The following is a 21,305-nucleotide window of genomic DNA, read 5'->3' as shown; positions in this document are numbered from 1 at the left end:
CCTTGCTGACACCTGTGCACAGACAGTGGCAAGTACACAGGCATGCATGGCACATGCAGCAGCCTAACACTGCATAGATAAGTTTGCAAAGCAACAGAAAACAGGACTAGGAAAGGTAGCATGTTTATATAGTTTTAAAATAGCTAAAAAGTTGAAGATCTGTATTCAAATCCAGTTCTGTCAGCTCTATGCAATAGAATACTAATTAAAAAATCCATGTTCACTCTTATACATAGATTATATTAATTTCATTTTTCACAATGACATAAGCATTAAAAAATGTATGGAGCTTATCAAGGAAAAATAAGTTAAAATGAGTGAAGTGTCAGATTGGTACTACTCTCTAAACTCTGTAAACTCTCACAAGAGGATCTCTCTCAGACAATAATTTTCTAAAAATGAAAAACAGAGACTCTTCCACCATGCCAGGGCAAGGGAAAAGTATTTATTTATTTATTTAACTAATAGATATTTAACAGCAGATTCACATTAACTCCTGCAACAGTTTCAAGTGGGAGCTAAGTGAACACCACAAGTGATGTATATTTTTAAGCCTCTCTCATAAAAGCCACTGAGGTTAGTGCTCCTTTGAGCACGGATGACTGAACTAGACTCCCTCTGGAGCTCAGCAATTCTTCTCCTTAACTGACCTAGGCAACTGTTGTTTAACAATACACAAGGCACTCCCTCCTCACCAAAGACTTACTTTTCATGTTTAGCTTTTAATGTTTTTCATCAGCTTTGTCATCAGCAACTCTGAATAAAAGCCTCAAACATTGGCCTCCTGCACTGTGGTACAGATGGAACTTAAGCCTTCCAGGCCATCTCACTGACATCACATCTTGACTCAGAGTCCAAATATAAGCAGATTCCTGTTTAATAAAGCAACAGTTCCCATTATGCTGAGCTCCTAGGTTTGATTAAAGAAGTAGGAATAAAATGCTTTTGTGAATTAAGATGTTTTTCTAGCTAACACCTGTTTGGGACCTCTTGCAATCTTGCCAGTTGACATGTTCGAAAAGAATGTTTTCTGCGGGTCATAATGGGCAAGTAAAAACCAAACCAAACCAAACAACGTCCTACCTCCCCCTCCTTCCCCAGCAGCCCAAGGCATGCTCATCCTTTGAATCAGCGAGCAGCTGAGCTGACATGTGGTTCACTTGCCAGTTTCTGAAACTGCAGTACTGGGGAACTCTAGGATTTTGATATTCAAACTCTGTATTTGAACCGCCAACATTTAACCTCACATTCCAGGGCAGGGTTGGGCTCAGAGCCCAGGACATTCCAAAAAGCATTCCAACCAGCAAGGCCCTGGAGGTAGCCCCACAGTGAGTGCATCCACGCTAAAGGCTAGTAAAAATATCTCTGCGTTCCCATTCAGGTTTCTAGTAATCAGAGTACATGTAGGCTAAAGGGAGGACAAGCTACAGTTCTGTCAACAACCACAGACCAACTTTGGCAGGTATCATTACAAATACTTTCTGCAGCATCAATATCAAGTAAAAAATAAAACTGCTTTTTTGTTCACTGACAGTAGCCCTGGGAAAGAAGAAACCAGTTGCGTCACTGAGTTCCATACGATTAATAGTGAAACATTTTCACTAAGCAAATACTTAAAATAGAGCACAGCTCTGATCAGTATTGACCAAGTACCATATTCACACCACATTAAAACTGAGAAAAAAATTCTGAAAAGTGAGGCTAAATATCCTCCAACCCAACTGTGGTCTCAATTGCCACCCTACACAAGAATGCAGAAGTGCAATGGCTGGATCACTAAATACTGCAGAAGTCAGCATATTTTTGGGAAGAAAAAAAAAACCTGCCACCTTCTGTTTATGGTAAGTACAGCAGAGAACAGAAGCACGGGAGAAACTAATACAGAGTCACCAGTGTGGTTTGCTCTTTAAAAGTAATGTGAATAGAACAATTTCTAGAAGAAAAGCACTGGTCACTGAAGTAATTACTTTAAAATCAGTGCTGAAAAGGGAACATACATGATAAATACAATTATTCTATCTGGCTAGGGTGAATTGAATTATCGAAGTAGGATAAATCATCACACATTAGTTGTAACAGATTTAAGAGGAATGAAAGTATGTAACAGAAAGTCATTAAATCACAACATTCTGACATGCACATAGACATATATGCAATTGCAACTTTTCTTTGGTTCTTTTTGAGATCCATAAAGAGTGTCAAGCATGTTATGCTTTCTAGCCACTTGCCAGAATTTACAGTCCTTTTATATTTAGCATTGAAAGCTCATCCCAACAGAGTGACTCCTCACTCTCACTTTTACAGGCTCTGTTTGTCCTATCCATAACTACAGCACAGACAACTCCATTAATGTGTACAACCAGTGCAGTGAGCTACACATTGGCAACCACGTAATAATTTCAGGAAGGATTTGAAAACATGCACTTATTAGAAAACAGAAACATCCTCTCAGATTTTAGCACCCATTTGATTTAATATAAATACAATATATACACTTTGCAGACTTGAGTTAACACAGCATTTGTTTCAGCTCACAGTGAACTACGTAGCCAGTGTTATCCAGCTCTCTCCATCAACCAAACCACGGTTTGCCGGTAAAGCACCTACATGCTGGGTACTCATACAACCTTTGTTTAGGTATCAAACTTCAACTACAGTTTCATGTGAATTTTTGACAGCATGCTGCAGAAATCTGCTCAGCTGTTCAAATAAACCAAAGATTTCCACATTCTCAAGCACCACTGGAACACCTGGCTCTCGCCATAATCCTGTGCTCTGAACTGCATTAAGTCACTTGCTGGAAGGAAACAATACAAAAAGTCTACGTAGGCTGTACCTCACTAAGGAGGCAAAAGGATGAGTATTTGCATCATGTGACAAAATATGAGGAGAAAAAAAAGGTACAAGTACTGAGGGCCTTAGCTCCCAGTCCATTTTAACTTCCACCAATCCATAGTAATTGCTGCCATACAAGTCTACACTGTATTTAGACACCATCACCTATAATATCCAAAGATTCAATTTGCATTTTAGACAGCCAATGATGACAAGAGACAAAGCCAGATTCTTCTAAGTGACAGGACAAGAGGCAGTGGGCACAAATTGAAATAAAGGATATTCTATCCAGAAGAAGAAAAAGAACCCCCACTTTTGTTTATCATAAGGGTGCTCAAACACCAGAACAGGTTGCCAAGAGAGGTTGTGGAATCTCAGTCCTGGAAAATGCGTGAAACCCAGTTAGACACAGTGCAGGGAAACTTGCTCCAGTTCACTCTTCTTTGAGCATGGGGTTTGGACCAGATGATCTTCAGAGGTCCTTTCTACACCCAAACATTCTATGATTCTATTAGATTAGACCTTGCAAGTCACACTGCTAACAGGACCTAACAACTACTTTTTCTCTATTTTGATGGCCCCAAACAGTTCTGACAAAAACAAGATACTCAGATAGAACTCACAATAGAAAAATTGCTACTTCTGAAATTTCTGATTAATACTGCAAATTCTTTTGCTGCTTTGGAGTAGCACTTAAGTTATATCAAATGTAAGTGTATTTAACTGCACTTACTGCAATGTCCAAAATGAACATGAAAAGCTTTCTTCTTAGACTGCATATATTTACTATACATTACTCTGATGTGAACAGCAGACATTTTATCTCTGAATACACAATTTTTAATTTCACAGCTCTGAACTGGTGAGATACCGTTCTTCCTTTTTCAAAGAATGGTTTAGTGTCAGCACTATCACTTGAGGAAAAGATTCAATTTTATATAGGAAGAGTATTTCTGAACAACATCCAAATGAATTATATTTTGTACATTTTTATACAAAGTACTTTAGAGATCATGGCATGATATATTCCTGTCATTTTGTTTTCAGAACAGAACTGATAATCTCACGATCCCTCAGCTGTTAAGGGAAATTAAACCACTGTTTAAATAAACCGTTAGTAAATGAAATCCCTGAATTCTTTCGGCATTCTTTTGGGGATTCAGAACTCTAATTAAAATTAGACAAGCTCAGCTGGATTGCTGTGAATCAGACTGGGTCTGTATCCTCTCTTGGCATATGGCATGTACTTATAGTTTACTTTAATAGGAAGTTGTGATGATGGAAAATGAAGAAGAGAACATGTATCTTTGATTGAGACCACCAGCATCACCAACAGCTAATTACTGAGACAAACAAGGTCACATTTCAGGAACATAAAAGGCCATATTTGGATTCCCATTATTGCAAGTAATATACTTGCAGACATTTACGAGGACGTTCAAGTTCAAAAGAATAAAACATCTGAAAGTGCCTTCATTCAACAAATTCATGGCTACCAGACTGGCTTCAATTGCCACTGGAAAGACATAATTGTAATACCTAAGACCAGGAAAGGATGGTTAATTCTATTGTCATGTTTCTGAAGAGAAAAATGTAGTTGAAACTATGAAAGAAGAATGTTATTTTAATGCTTAGTGTTACAATTGTTAAGTCCTTCTCTCTGCAAAAACTTTTTCTTGATACCTGATGGGCGTAAACAAAGCTTGCAAGGCATGTATAAAACTCATAATTTTCCTACATTAATTTTTCTAACTACATAGTTGCATAAGGAATCCATCTGCTTATAGATGATATATTAATATTAATACATCACTTACCAGCACACCATAGATTTCTTAAAAACAAGTAATAAAACCAATGACAAACTTGCTTTGAAAATACCTGATATTTGAAAAAAATTTATTAACAGGGATAATCTTCTCCATGTTCTTTAAAATCAAGTTCCTAATTTATCCTGTCAGAAAGGCACCATAGGGACATAGTGAGTGGTGAACAGTAAACATCCCATTGGCATTTTTCATACCTGGGGAATTCATCTGTCTCTGAGAGAATCCAAATGAAATGTGAACAACAAGATATACAAATAGGAGATAATTTGTAGCTGCATAGGCATGAAACCTCTAATTTCCATGCTATCGTGGCATCTTAGGCACATTCCTGTCAGAAGTTTCTTCAATAAAATTAGCTTTTTTATGGGAAGGTTCAGCAAGATCTTCTCCATGGTCTTTGTTATTCAAGCGCTCCTGGTCTTCCCTCTTGCGTTTGTTAATCAGGTGATTTTCTCCCTCACACAGCTTTCCCTCTGGAACACCCAATGTTCTCAGACAGACAATAGCTGCAGCCTGTTCTGCTAGTTTCTTGGACTTGTCCCTGAAGAGCAAGCAGACAGAGCACAGGTAAAAGAAGAAACTGAAGTCTCTACACTGCCAAGAGAATTTCCTGTCTCTGATGCAACATCATAAACAAAGAGCATTTGTAGTCATCTCATAGCAGAAGAACAAAATAGGTCAGTTCCAGAAATTATTTGAATCTTGCTAGGTGTCAAGTGTTGATGCATCACTCCTGATGTAATATTCCTTGAAAATTTGTTTCTATCAGGTCTCGTGCCTCAAACACTCTCCATTTCAAAGGTACAAAGTCAATGTGTGTTTGGCCCAAGTGGTCACAATCCTCAGAAAGTTAACTTTTACAAATCTGATCGCTAAACAAAACTAACTGAGTTATGAAGGATCACTTTTCTTGAAAGAGACTCAGGCTTAAATATTACTGTGGCAGGCGAACAAGTTCATTGACGCTGACAAAAGTAGGAACTGTCCCGTAATAATAAAAATTCTATCATTTCTGCAGATCACCCATTTGTGAGATTCAGTATTTGAAAACATTTTCTTCTCAAAGTTTCATATCAGCTGAGCTTAACTTCCTAAAGTCTCTGAATAGAAAGGTTGCAAGGCAGCAGTTGTTGTGTGCATTTGTCCTCTTTAAAATGTTCAATGTGCAGTTAAATCAAGATCACCTTAGGTGTAAATACCTCAAGTCAACTCCAGTATTAATGGATGATCGTACAAGATAGCGTTGTGAAACATTAGAGCAGCCCTGGATGTAACTGCTAATGAACTGTGATCCCCAAGAAGCCACTGCACTGTCCTCTCCTTCACTGTGTGTAGACACTTAATCCTGATTTCTTTTTGGGAATGGATCTGCTGTGGTGGCTGAAGACACTTCCCCCTAAACATTCCCCTCTGCCTCCTTTGGTTAGTTTCTGAACTCAACACATACAGAACTGAACTGTGTCACCTATTTGCACCCCTTCCAATAGAACTTGTGGACTAACACACGAAGTGAATTAAAATCGGTAACCATTTACTTGATTACACTAATGCTTACTTCCTCTCGTCACAGTCAATTCTCAGAAATTTTTAAACCTTTCTCCCTCCTAGAGGTAGCTTTAGAACATAGTTTTTAGTTGACCTATATCAAAGTCAACTGGAATAGACCGGAGTGCCCTTTTAATGCAAGTTTCTTAATATTGCAAGTATTTTAAGCAACATTTCAAAAACAAAAATCCAGCTGGAAAAACCATTAAGGACAGCTTACCATAGAGTTGATCGGTATTTTCGCTCAGCTACTGTCACTACTGAACAGAATAATCTATCCAATGGTCTTTGAACCTGTGGGAAAAAAAAATTAAAAGGGAGGGGGGGTATCAAAAAGCAGTCATGTCATTTACAGAAGAAACAACATCATCAAGATTCTTTGATAAGTGTAGAGACAAGAACAACAAGTAACAGCTTTAAAATTACTGTAATTCACACCACAAATTTAACCTTACATTTTTAACAGTAAAATATAAGAAGAAATTGTCCAAACTGGAAGTATTTTGCTTTGCAAAAATAAAAAATAATCAAATAATGCCTCCATCTAACAAAAAAGTTGCTCCTGTCCCATACAGTTCCTACCCATAACCATGTGCAACAACAGAGAAAACATTCCAAGTCTAAATTCTTTACTTCACAGAAGTAGTAAAAGAAAGTCAGTCATCAGATTCTATATAATGACCTGTAGTTACAGCAACTTCTTTCACACGTGAATCAAAACCAGATGGAAGGTCTGACTTTTTTTATTTTCAAATAAAATAAGCTACTATTTTCATACCTATGAGTGTTAACATTTCTGAAGCTGTTTCCTCAAGGAGCTATGCCAGACTGGGAAGTAGAATTTCCTCACTACCTTGAGTCCTAAAATACCTAATTTCATAGACAAGGCAGAGGAAGTTTTGAAAGAGTTTCTTCATTGACTCACAGTTTCATAAACAGGCTGAGGATGCTTTTCTTTCCTACACCATTCCAGAAGATACATTTTTGGAGTAATCTGTGGTGGATATTCTCGCCTAGACACAAAAATTTGTGGTCAACAACTGTGCACAAAGTTCTATTTTAAAACAGACAGTGCTGCTTATTATATTACTTCTACCAGTTATCTGAGGTTTAACTTTACAGCTCAAATTACGAGAAAAATGCTGCTTCCTCATTAGATAACTCAAGTAACAGTAAGCCTGGAACTAAAGAACATCTTACAACAGCCAAATTGCACAGGAAGAGTGATGATTATGTAATGATGTACACGTATTGCCTCATAAAAACTCACTCGGTAAGTGCTGGTTTGCAAATAATTCTTTTCAAAAACTGTCAGGCACTGTCAAACTCACAGTTGCTACTCACAGATGCAAGATAGTGAAAGACTTAATTTGTGTGCTTACTTGTCAAATCTAACAGCCATTTTTATTACATCTGAATCATCTACTTGGTCATCTTCATCTTGTGTCTCAGTTTCTAAAGACATTTTCTTTGCTTCAAAAATAGCTCTTGTTTCTTCATAGAAGTCACCCATTTCAAAGACTTCACTGTTCAAACAGAATTCCTTCTTATTAGAGATCAGTTTATGAATTTTTGTATCACATTATGGTAGAGAAAAATAAATACAGAAATCAATTGTGATTAAAGAGAGTATATGTGTATGGAGAATCAAATGAAAGCGTGGCTATATTCTGCAAAGTGACATTACATAGTTTCTCTTTCAATTCTTATCAGACTCTGCTGTGATACCAGCACTACATATGCAATTTGCAGCCTGAAAGTCCAGGCAGAATCAATCGGAAATACAGGTCTTGCAATGTCCAAGTTATTAGCTCAATCAGTAACTTGCAGGTGGATGAATTGGTAAAAAACATCTCCGTGTGACTCCTGGTGGATCAGCTCCACAAGGGCAATATGAGCAAGAAGTAAGAAAGAGATGCTTTTTCTAATTATAGTATTTAAAAATACCATAAGCAATAAACACTATAACATCCAAAACCCTCAAAATCTCAGACTTTCTGGCATCAGAATATTATTCACAAGTGTAAATGTAAGGGAGGAAGCCGTCAGGATTTGAGTCAAAGGTAGGATTCTCAAGTCCTTTTAAATTTCAGATCCAGGGCAAGCTGGACCTACTCTGTAAAACTGAGACTATTAATTTTCTGCAGATAATAACAGCAATAAAACCTGCAGCACAAGAAAACTTTTACTTTCTGACTGTTATGAGAATCCTCTTTGGTACAGGGCTGTTCAATGGTAAAATGAACGCTGGCCACAAAGCCATCTCCAACGCTCCAAGAGGAAAAGCAAAGAGGTTGAACGATGTTAACTTACACTTCTAAGAGAAGGCAATTTATTATGTACTGGTATGTAAATGTTTAGTGCAAAATGCAGCCTCTGTTCTCTTGCATTCAGTACTGAGGTTAAACCTCGCATGGCTGTAACGTGCCCTCACCACCAGGAGAGAGTACCATTTTTGTCTGAAGATGCACAGGCGCATTTTAAGTAACAGAATGCTCTTCAGTTACCTGGACATGAAACAGGCTATTCAGAACAGGGCTTAAAGGACCGAGTCTGTTGACAGAAAGTAGTTTCAAAAATTTTCAAGTGTCTATCCCCCTCTCATGCACACTGCTTAAGCCAAGTTTGAAGTTGGTATTGCCTTACATGTACAAAAACTGACAAAGTTCAATTTTGGAAGCTCCTAAAGAATTGTCAGGCACAGCACATAAACCCAAAAGTTTTACACTAGATCTCTATCCAGTGTTTATGTGTATAAACTGTGACACCTCTAATTACCTGTTTAAAGGCTTGACTCTCACTCTACAATTTCTTTTCTTTACATACTATGAACTACTGTTCATGCACCACCCTGTTGGCTAGGAATTATGTGAAGTTGTAAAAGATTGTTTCAGTTTCAATCTATATTATATATCTTTTTTTTCAAATTGGAAATCTACAATCAAAATAGATAGTGTGTTACCATATTAAAAAGTTTTCAACTCTTTACATTGCCAAAGTGAAAAGTAACTTGCAAAGTTTAAAAGCTGTTCCTGGATTCCACTGCTCCTTTATGACTAAGGGAGGATAGCTCCTTTTATCTATGAAATACAAATTCCCTTCATTGTATTGAAATGTAATAATCACGGACAGAAGTATTTATAGAAAGCCAAAACTGGTAAAAGGCAATAAACTGGCAAAAAGATTGCAGTCATTTCCACTAATTTTGAACATGAAGAGAATGCTGACTAGGGTTTGTGAGAAAACAATAAATTCTTTTACAAAATATTTCAAGCTTTCAACACTTCTATCCATTTTCATACACGTAAGATATCAAACAGTTTCAGACTGTTTACAAGAACAAGGAGTCTCTTCCCCTCCATTCCATCAGAAGTATAATTATATCACACTACATGGATATCACACATGCAAGCTCAGACCTTTATTTTGGGATGGTTCAGTTTGGGATGGTTCCAAACCTGAATTCCCCTAATTCTCTGTGAATTCTTTAATTCCATGCTTATTTTATGGTTTCTCACAAAGCTTTCCTTCTTCCTTTTCTGTTCTCCCCTTTGAGAAATTTCATCCAGACTGTTTCAGATGTCCAGGATGACAAGATTCATTAAAGCTACTATATTTCCTCAAAAAAGCTGTCATTATTCATTAATATATTCCAGGTATGAAAAGCAGCACAAAAGAAATACCTTGAAGTACCACACAGACAACCCTCATACATTATTTTGAGTTAATCTCTAAGTGTTCATTTAAAATAAACATGTGGCTGTAAATATTCCAGTAACATTAAAAACCCCACATGCAAGAGGCAAAATTAAAACCAATAAATATCTTTGGAAGGAGACAAGCTCCACACTATTAACCTCCAGACTGACACTAGAGAATGCTGAAACTTTTCTTGATCAGTTAATGTAAATATTGAATAAATGCCTGTCACTCAATTAAGCACCAATCAAATTAGTATTTTAGTTGAAATTAGTTGAATATTTCAGGGTTAAAGATTTAAAATCTGAGTATGAAGGAAACCTGGAAAATTTACTGTGTTATTTCACATCTTACTAACTGGATTTTTTTTGTTTGTACATTTTTGGGGGGTTTGCAACTTCTGAAGGTATGAAATGCCAGGCAGTGCTACAGACAGAGAAGCGATGTGCAAGTTTAACAGAGAGTATAATTCCTGTGTTTGAAGCACAAGCTTACCAGATCTCCAGTGTGGACTGTGCAGCATGTAGCTTCTTACCCTGAGCAGTTTCCAACTGTTCTCTTAACATCTGACACAAACAGTATTTTGTGTTGGTATAGTGATTATCGTATCTCACTGCCTGAAGGAGAGACACAAAGCATTTAAAAACACACCTAACAAATTTATCTTATATTTTGCTTATGTCTCTTGATAACTTTCAAAATCATTTTTGAAAGGCAAATCACAATGCAGTTTCCTTGATAACATATTCAACACCACTATGAATGTGACTATAATCTGATTATTTTGGCATGACTTCATGAACAAAAATTCAACTTATTCATATACTCGTGAAGAAAGAGTTGACCAGTTTACGTCACCAACTAGCAATGCACTGTTATTTTAGTAAGTAACTGGTAAATGGCAAGTTCGAATTTTTAAAAACCAAATCATTTTGAATTAATGACATGATCGAAGCTACAGATTTCTGATTAATTTCCTATTACATCCTTAAAATAGTGTCTTTTGAATAACAGATAAAACCTTATATACCAGGTGACTCAGCTAAGAGAGCTACAGTACTACAATCAATACAGCATAACTTTATTGGCAAATCATTCCCTTTGCTTCCTTGCTGTGAATAATTATTGACAATATTTGTGAAAAGTAATTAATTTCTAAAAATGAATCTAGCAGAAACTATTTCATATTCCTTCACTTTTCTGTTCAATACTGTATGCTGTATATAATAATCTGTTCAATTTGTACATTTGTAACTTCAAAAGAGCTGGTCTACATATTCTTAAATTTCTAGACATTTTTAGATAGCCTTGTAAATGTCATAAATGTTCCCAAGAAACTAGGGCTAAAAAGCATGGTACAGAAGAAAAGAATGATCAAGAAAAACTGAATACAGATTTCTGAACTTCTGTTTTCTGAACAAAGTCAAACAGAAGAAGCAGTGGTTGATCTGAAAGACTCATGTCATATGCATTAAGTTAAAACATCCCCAAACTAAGTCTTTGAAATGACAAGGAGTTAAGATTTGGATTAACAATTCTAAACAATTTTAACAAGTGAGATCTTAAAAAAACTCGTACATATTTAAGGTAATCTTGCATGACATCCTTCAAGGGAAAAAACCCCTCTTTTCTGAAGATAGATGGATTCCACATGGCAGCACGAGCTATCATTACTGATGAGGCAGCTGTTGCTTTCTGGAAGGTCTCTATGTCCATATATTCTTTGATGAAGTCATGAGATCCTCCACTAAAAATTAACAACACTGTTTTAATTAATCACGGATCTTTTTCCTGCACTTGCAAATCTTAAGTTAGGTACCAGCATCTGGACATAACGAGCTACTTTGTCCAACTTACTTTGCTATTACTGGAATGGAGACAGCTTCACATATGGCCTTGATCACATCACAGTGGACAGGGTGCTGAGGCCTCTCCTCCTTATTTCTGTCCAACAAACAAAAGAAAGACAAGACCAAAGATTTCCTGTGGAATTTGTAGATCTCTAAATCACAGCAGACATGACACAAGGAGTATTGGGATATATTTGTTTCCACTTATTTCATATATTCCATATAATTTCCTGCTGTTTCTTTAAATGCAAAATTATTTCCTATCAAACACATTTTAAGACATTGTTACTGTAATTCCATATCCAGATAAGCAGCATTTTTTAGATACAGAGTATGCAGATAATTTTAGGTTTATTTGGTCTTTGAGACAAAAATTTTCAGAAAACAGCAGCAAGCAGTACAATTCCCTAATTGGTGGCCTGATTTTCTACAACACCAATTCAGTTAACGATTGAAATCAGAACCATGTACTATATCTAGCATGTAGAGAATACTCTAGTCATATCATATTGTGCTCTGTTCATCAACAAACTAAAAAATCTAAGTATTTCTTGCCTAAAATCAATTTACCTTCCATGGACTGCAATGGCAGCAATACCAGTTTTTTCTATTCTCTTCACCAGATTCACAGTATCTTCAACCTGAGGGATAAGACAGAATGACAAGATTTTAATTCAAAGCAAAAGGAATAACCATCATGCAATTATTGTACAGACAAATGCTGGAAGTCTTTTCTTTCCTCAAGAGGGATGTGATTCCTGTATTTCATCAATAACACCCAACACGCATAACCATTTAATATATACTTCAATTTAAGAACTACGTACTACGCCAAAAATAAGAATCCATTTTCAATGCCTCCTTGAAACCATAGATTGCAAAGTTTCTCAAATCAGGTAACATAATACTCTGTGGCAGAAGAATATTTTCCAGCAAGTTTATGGACTGTCATTTGAAAATGATATAGAACATTTGATTAGCAAGTCCTCTCTAATGACTACCCTGTAAATTGTAATTAAAATGCTTTTCAGTAAGAGGATACCTTCTGAAATCAACATAACATGCAATCACACATCTATAAACATCCCTCTCAGATATATATGTCTTAAAAATGTTAACCAGTATCTAAAAAATTCTAATGATATTCATACATGACCAGTGAATCAAAAGACCCAGTGGGAAAAAGGGGAAGCTCCCAGTCTATCTTCAAAGAAGTAAGATGCTCTTAAAAGGCAGAAAGAAATGTGGTACACTGCTGCATTAGCCTGTCTTATGCAGCTTTGGGGAAAGGGAGAATGAAAAAAAGATAAATTTTCTTTTCAAAATCTGGAGAAATATCTGTAGGTCATCTCAAAAACAGTAGATTCAGTTTTTGAAAAATGTAACATCTCCAAGTTGGCATGGACACAGAGAGAGAAGCTCACCTGCTGTTCTGATGGATGACATGTTACACAGAAACAGCTTGAAACAAAAAGGAAGAGGCTCTAGGATAGTTGTAGAAAATAAAAAGGAGAGGTGCCGGTTCTCTGATTTAATACTTCAGTACTTCAGAACCAAAATCATCTTAGACTGGGTTTTTTATTCTTTTCCCACAGGCTTCAGTTGTTCATCTAACCTTTTTAAGTGCACATGTAAATGATTTCTGAACAATAGCTGGTTCAGGTACAGTTCATTCATCTACCAAAGTATCTATTCAGGTCATATGCAATCGCAGTATCTAGGCAGGTAATAAAATAAACAGTGGCAAAATAATCAGTCATTATTAAAGAGAAGGCCCATCATCCCTTGGAGGTTTAAAAATATGTAGGGAATTCAACTGCAAAAAAAAAAAATCCAGTAAGGAAGCCACGTGAGCTGTAAAAGAACTCTGGAAAACGGGGAAAACATCCTGTACAAGAAAGAATCTGTAACTCCATTGGTTGTTCTAACTGCAAGAACAGAAAAACAGTCTGGAAAAAAAAATTAGTCTGAAAAAACAGAAAATAATCATCTATTGGCTTCCCTGGTTGAAAAATAGGAATTAACAACAGCTACTGGCTGCTCGAGAGGTGGTGTCCTACACTCTCTTGTATCTCTATGACTTAAAAATCACTTAGTTGAAAAATTTTGAGGATAAAAGCCTCTGTGTCCTTGCATATCATGGAATCTGACAAGCCCACAATCACAGTCTCTATACATTTTGCGGGTCAGATAACCCTTTAGGCTGGGACAGCATTCCAAACAGAAATTATAACCCCAAGCACTATTTCACAACAACAGGCCTAAAATGACAACATATGAGAACGCATATATTATAACTGATATTAAATCACCAAAATAAACAACAACTTAACACTTCGGCATAATGATTTAGGTTCTTACTGAGGGCAAAATGCGGATTTTACAGGTTACCGGTTTACAAACTCCTTTAACAAGGGCAGTCAATATCTGGAAAAAGGAAGAAAAAGACAAAAATGTGATCACAACAGTGATATTACTAAAGCTCTCCTCCTTTCTCTCTTGAAGATAAAAGAAATTAGAACAATGTAACACTACTTACTATTCTTCTATAAAAAAATCTCACATTCTAGACAGACACATTCAATCTGTAATTGAACATATCATTTTATCCAACAGATATAAAAACCTATTTCTAGTCTAAGCCATTTTTATTTCCATTTTTTTTTATTTCAACTTTTTTCAATTTCCAGAGCATTTAATTGCTGCCGGAGTTTCAACACTGCTTTTAGCATGAGGTGACCTGTGAACTAATAATTTCAAAATAAAGTGCAAAGGTTTTTCATTTTCATGCAGCTGTTTTCACCATCATCTTATATTCCAGTTGTCAGTTTCTCATAAAAACTAAATATAAGTATTCCCTAAAAAGAGATTTTTATTTAAAAATAAGAAAGCCTTCAAAATGGAAAAAAAATTTGGGGAATTTCAAGCTACACCATTGAATCTTCTTAAGGAAAGCAAACTGAATTCCATGCTTAACACAAAGCACATTTTAGTCATTACAACAAACTTGGAACAATCAGGCAAATGAGCGGTTGTTAGTCTAATCATTTAAAAACCAAGCGATGCAAAGAATCTCCTTTTCACAGCTTGAATTTAAGTCCAACAGACCTTACTTAAAAGTGCCATGTAATGGCCTATACACGTTTAAATCACTGTATGACTATACAGTAACCAATAGGTCTCTAAATAGAGGAGTGGAAGCCAGCTGATCTTGACTGCTATTGGGAAAAAACCCTTCTTTTTCAACCGTTTTTCTCAGATATTATCATGCATGTTATTCTTACATAAAATGGATGGAACTGCAAATAAATGCTTTCAGGATGGTGTATCCTATGAACTTGAATTTTGTTTAATGTTACTGCACTTATTAGGTTCCCAATACAGATATGAGCTGTTATAGCTGCACTCAAGTTCTTGTACTTAAAACAGCTGGCAATTTCTGTCACCTTGCACTGGCTACTCAAACCTTTCCTCAGTAGTGTTTTCTCAAAATAAACAGCAGCATCCAAGAAAATTATCTAAAAAACTCCTCTCTTTAGTATTTTCAAGTTGTATTTTTTGGATATAAATCAAACTAAAATGACATAATTTTCAAACATTGTCACTACATTTTTTTACAATAGCACCATAAGCAAATCTTAGAAGTTTTCTGTGTCAGCCTCATTAAAGATTCCAATGTGAGAACCAAATCATTTTTAATCACATGGTAAGCTTGATCTGGAGCTGTAGTTTCAGTTGCCTTTTGCAGGCTATGAGTTCAGTTATCCCTCGCAGTTTGCTAAGAGTAATTTTAATGCCTAAGATTTTGCTGCCTATTAACATCTTCAATTGAAAAGAACAATTCCAAATTTTTGAGCATCGAGTTTCCCACTCTTCTGAAGATCAGAACAAAATGTAATGGTTGTAGAGGGGAAGGGAAGCTGTTAGCAATCATATTTACAACTGCCTCTCATTTCCGTGAAAGATATTTTTGCAATATTTAGTTCTAGCTTGCTCAATATTTTCCTCTCAATTCCCACTCTTTTCTTTCAATTCTTTTTCTTTCAGCTTTCATCACCTTATGCTTCACAAATTACCTTTTCATTCTGGATGGTATCATCCACGTTACTTAATTCATGGAAAACCATATAGGCCTCAAAAAAATTGGCTCAAAAAAATTTGTCTTCTATGCAACTCAATCTTGCTGCCAGTAGAGGACAGTGCACAATACTTTCCAAGCAGTTCAAAGGCCACAAGGTGATACTTACAGACTCTATTTTGTCAGGATCAGATAGCAGTGCTGCTCCCATACCTCCCTGGGAAAATATACAGAAACTGTTACACACTAGGCAAACACATTTTTCAACTCAATTAAATTGCCTAATAGCAGACCAGCACAAAAGTGTAATGTTATATTAAGGGGGGGGGAGAAATAAAAGACAGAAAAAGTGGCAAAATCTAAAATACAGGAGCATTTGTGAACACTTTGGTGCAACATTTGCTAGAATTGTATCGAAATAACTAAGCAGTAATTCGGGGCACCAATTTGCTCTCATTACTTTATGGAGCAGACAGGATTTCAAAAAGCTATTTTTAGCAACTGTAATCATCTAGTTTCTTCTCATTAAGTGACACCTGAACAGATTAATTGTTTTAACAGACCACGTATTCCATATCTCCAAGAAAGAAAAAGCTTATTTAAGAGTAATCAAAATCCACTTGCCTTAGTAGAGTATTCTTTTGGGCATCCCATGTTGATATCAATACCAGCCACATCACTCTCTCTGAAAAAGAAGAAGGAAACAAATATTTTTCAGCACATTAGAACAAGAATCAGGAAATAGATATCTTTCCAGGTAACTTGTTCCATCATCATTAAGGCTTAAATGAGAACTTAAGGTGGTTCTTATTTGAATTTCTGAATTTTTAGCTTCTCATTTGCATACATACAACTTGCATACATACATTTTAACAGTGATCTGAAGATCAGTCTTTCTACAGGTTTCAATTACCAATGCTGTGCAGAAGCTGCAAGTACTTATCTCAAATATGTTTATATACGATTAAGTACATATAGTATATATATTATATATAAGTATATCCATCACTAATCCACCACTGTCGCTAAAGCAAGTCCTACTGAAATTTCTATCTATTTAACATTAAGGCTTCAAAACACCTTTTTGAGAGCCCCTTTTCATTTCTACACAATACATTATCGGAGGCTTTAAACCACAAACAGTAGGAGACATTTTTCAGGCATACTGATCTTACTTGCAGCTGTGCAATACCCAGGGAATTTTCATGCTAGGGAGATCAAGGGCACGCTCACACTAGCAAAAAGCCATCAATACCAGTACAGAATTTATGCAGCTGCTGCTTTGAGCAAGAATTATTTTAAGTAGAAGCTGCAGCTACATCGTTACACCACTGGCCTTCTCAGAAGCTACACTTCACTGTGTAGCTCCTACAAAACTTTTCCTGATTCTACGAAGACCAGCTTTTAACCTCTCAATCATAAAAAAACTGTCTTCCACAGTAATTCCTCTGAACAAAAAATCCCAAATAAACCCGTGGTGGAAATGAGATGGACAACTTACACAATGAGATGGACAACTTACACAAGCTTAGCTACTGCCAGGGCTCTCTCAGCATCTGCTGAACCCTGTTGGTAGAACAAGAGGATGTATAATTACAAAGTATCACAAATTAATTAAAAAAAGGAAGTGCTCACTTGCACATGTGTACAACTATATTTGCTCTAACATTTAGTGTAGACAGAGACTCACTCACAGAACACTGGACAGTTAAAATATTTAGCTAAAGCATGGACTAGACTCAGCTACTGAAAGACAAAAGGTAATGCAAAAAAAGGATTCTAAGAGGTCTGTCCACCTCCTTTACCTACAGCAATATCAAATGTTCTTAGCCCATCAGCACTAAGATATCTATTTTCCATGTTCTTAAGAAGCTTCACTAATAATTCTACAGCCTCCAGCAACCGATTTCAGGGCTACCATTACCACTGAAAAAGGTCTTTTCAGCATTTAATACAGTCCACACTTCTCCTTCCCTCCAATCCCATCATCATCTGTCCTACACAAAGTGGTCTCTAAGAGCAAATTAATATCCTTCTCTCTCCAGCAGCCTTTAATCCATTTGTGCAATGCTAGTGCACTCATTAATCCTCTCTTATCTATACTAAACAATGCTATTTCTTTCAGCCTTTCCAGTGAGACTGTTTCAAAGGACAGTATAAGATTTAAACATGTGATCAAACAATTTATTTTTGGCATCTATGTTTGGAAAAAAATCAAAGATATTTATTACAAAAACAAGCTGCTGTCACAGAGTACAATTCATCTTCATCACCTCTTCTGAAAACAGCTGTAAGGAGAGTTTACAATGTAGCATCTCCTTGGATATGTACCAACAGATCAGAAACTCTCTAACACATTTGGTATGAAGGTTTACCTCCATCTGAAGCATCAAGAAATTGCCAGTCTGCAATACTGGGAGGTGCTTTAGACTTAGATCAACATGTTACTAGCACTGCCTTGTTTAACCATGTTGTTAGCAGAGTACCTGCAGTTGGTTTCTTACCATTTGAAAGACGACACGTTGCCTCTCCCTTTCACAAGTTCTGAAAACAACTCTTTCATTAGGTGCAACAAAGTCCACCGTTTCAAGTACTTCTGCATGAAATGAGAAATGATAAAACAGACGAACATTATATACAAATGTAAACATAAAAAAAGTCATAGGACTATGTAATTTGTATATAAATGAAATGCTATCAAAGAAGTCTTCCATGAAGAGCAGAACTAATGGCACCCTACCTCCTATATGTCCTTGCAGTACATTTCTTGCACATTGCTGTTTCCCTCCCAAAGTGCTCCCTAATCACCCCTCAGCCTTGGACATCAGCACCAGAACAAGTCCACTGATGACTCACCCAGAATGAACCTAATAGTACTATTTTTGGGAAAGGGCAGGAGGAGAGAGTAGACTTGCAGTGAACTTCTATTCCCCAACAAGGACACTGCAAACAACTGTTTCTATGCCACTCAGGCAGGGAGGTCTCAGCATACAATTTTAAGAACTTGTGGTGACAATCATGTTAAACCAAGTCTACCCCATGGACTTCAAGTTAGTAAACAAATGATGAACAGTGAGACCTTGTATGTGTTGCTTCCTTATTGCATTACACTTGGAGGTGTGTATATTATAATGTCACGAACATTTAAAAAACCTCATGATTGGAAATTGTCTCTACTGCCGTCCAAACAAATTTGTTCCCTGGACATTATCAAACTTTAAAAAAAATTAAAAGGCTTTGTATCTAATATTAATAGTTTTACTCAGGAAATTAGATTTTATTTTAGCACAAACACACGTAAAATTTCTTTAAAAAAACCCGCAAACACCACAAAACAACAACAAAAACAATCCCTAGAGTTTTTTACTGTTTACTCTTCATTATAATAGCATATGAAGGCAGTAGAGAGGCTGGAGCCAGTATGTAGATACAGAACTGAGGAAGATTAGGAAGTTTAGTTGTTCATTACAATTTTAGTCTTTGTCTTTCCACATAAAATGGAAAGCTTTAACATTTTAAACAATGCACTAGAACTTTAAAGTCCAGTCTATTCCAGCTACTAGTTTCTTTCACCTGCTGCCAGAAAGCACAATGCTGAAACATTAGCAATGCATTTCCAACATTGATCCCATTTTTCTTAAGAAAAAGAGAAATACACCATTCCAGGAGGTAAAATTACAGCTCTCCATTTTAGGAGGCAAATACTTACACACAGTGACCTGACCCTGTCAAAAAGTTCAAGCAGAAAACTCATTGAATCCTTGTAATAAACTAAGCAAATGGTGGAGAAGGACCCTGTGCTAGGACTCTAAAAAGAATAACAAACTGTTTGTTACTAATACATTAGCTATATCCTCCAAAAATGTTTATGGTTTTCCTGAGGGACACTAAATGAACTATTGAAATTCCTTTAGAAGGGAAACCAAAAGTTTGAAACTGTAGAGCAGCAGACAGGTCTAGGGTAGCACTTCAAAAGCTTACTTTAAGTCCCTAGACACAGTTCAGAGAGATTGTATGTTCTGGTACATCACTATAATCACTAGAAAAATACTTCAGAGAAGTAATTATCTTTTCTCTTGATTAGAAAAAAGACTGCTTACAGGTACTATCAAAAGAAATGCTATACTTGCCATTTATAACCCTCTTACACTGCAGCATCTTTATGTCAATCAGCTCCTGAGAAGGAAAGATAAAAAAACCTCAGTGAGTTGAAGTGTTTCAGCCAGCAAGTTCTAAAAAGTTGCCCATTTAATAATTAATTATCTAGAGAGACTAAATATAGAAAAAGAAAGCAAATTAAAACAAGAGTTTAATATACAACACGCTGAAGTTTCAAAATATTAACAGAACATAAGAATGTAAGAGTATTGAATCACAGAACAGTTTAGGCTGGAAGTACCTTAAGTTACAGAGCAGTCCTACCAACAGGATCTGCAGCAAACCGGAGTCTCAATTTTAGCCAGCTTTGAGAAAAGCGGTTAAGCAAGAAGGACAGCGGTGCTGTGATGGGATATATATGGATGTACAAAACTAATCAGGTGAAACAGAAGGTCAGTCTAAAACTTCTATCAAAGTTCTGACTCTACTCCAAAAAAAATCAAAATAAAAATACTAAAAAAAAAAACCAAAAAAACCCCCCCAAAAAACCCAACAAAACCCAAATAACAGTACAATGTGAGGAAACTCTTATGGTGTTTTGTCTAAATGAACTGAGAGTATTGAACAGGCTTAAAATATAGATTTGCCATAACTTGAGAACTCTCAAAGAGAAATGCCTTAAGCCATAGAGATTCTTCTTTCTCCAATTTTTTTAATCGACAAACATGTGCAATAAGAACAAGTCCTACAATAAACAGAGTCTAGTTTTCTTTTCTTAATAATAATGTTGAGCAGATAAGACTGCCTCATCTGCTCATCCTCCATACCTCACAGTACACTATATCAGCACCATAGTCCAGGGCAAGAAGGCGCATTGGCAACGTTCCCACTCGCACCATTGGAGCCAGGATCTTCTTTCCTCTAAAACACAGGGGTGGGTTCACCGTCATTCCTATTGCTGTACTACCTGAAAGAGAAAGCCAAGGAGGACAGCCATGGAACGTCGATTTCCTACCGGCAAAACCTCCAGATCTGTCCTTTGGCGGGAAGGGGCAGTGGGTGCCCCGTCATACCCGACAGGGCCCCCTCGGCAGCCGGTCCGGCCGCTCACCCGTGAGGGAGCCCAGCGGAACCGGGAGATGCTCCCCGCCACACGAGCTCCTTCCCCCGAGCGAGGGGCGCCGGGCCGTCTCCGCCACAGCCTCCCAGGGCCGCGTTTGCTCCCGCGAGGGCAGCTCTCAGCCGGCAGCGGAAAAGGCGAACCGACCCCGCCGCCCGCCGCGCTCGCCCGCCGCGCTCACCCTCCTGGCGTGGCTCCGCCGCGGCTCCGCGGGGCGGGGAGCGCCGAGGGAAGCGGCTCTTCCACGACGT

The 21,305-nt window shown here is 36.9% G+C and overlaps 1 protein-coding gene across 3 annotated transcripts; it reads right to left on the bottom strand.

Annotated features, from left to right (window-relative positions):
• Positions 1-4,701: 4,701 nt before the first annotated feature.
• Positions 4,702-21,296, bottom strand: DUS2 (dihydrouridine synthase 2). Of its 3 annotated transcripts, none has more exons than XM_027749990.2 (16): positions 21,236-21,296; positions 20,762-20,901; positions 19,967-20,012; positions 18,341-18,432; positions 17,359-17,402; positions 16,461-16,521; positions 16,006-16,053; positions 14,120-14,185; positions 12,329-12,399; positions 11,766-11,852; positions 11,487-11,655; positions 10,404-10,525; positions 7,592-7,735; positions 7,135-7,222; positions 6,430-6,503; positions 4,702-5,205 (listed from the first exon to the last, which is right to left on the bottom strand). In XM_027749990.2, exons 2-16 carry the CDS (start codon positions 20,882-20,884, stop codon positions 4,968-4,970), a joined length of 1,473 nt encoding a protein of 490 aa, XP_027605791.2. In that variant the 5' UTR covers positions 20,885-20,901; positions 21,236-21,296; the 3' UTR covers positions 4,702-4,967. The 3 variants fall into 3 exon arrangements, with proteins under 3 accessions (XP_027605791.2, XP_039238509.1, XP_027605792.1); XM_039382575.1 differs by lacking the exon at positions 21,236-21,296 and adding an exon at positions 20,950-21,188 and having other exon boundaries at positions 20,762-20,855; XM_027749991.2 differs by lacking the exon at positions 21,236-21,296 and adding an exon at positions 21,008-21,188.
• Positions 21,297-21,305: the final 9 nt, after the last annotated feature.

This window comes from Pipra filicauda, unplaced genomic scaffold, assembly GCF_003945595.2.
Source record: "Pipra filicauda isolate LSUMZ 115617 unplaced genomic scaffold, ASM394559v2 scaffold273_size1055052_pilon, whole genome shotgun sequence".
NCBI lineage: Eukaryota > Metazoa > Chordata > Aves > Passeriformes > Pipridae > Pipra > Pipra filicauda.
Note: the sequence above shows the minus strand (reverse complement) of the source record. Positions and strands in the feature narration are given on the sequence as shown.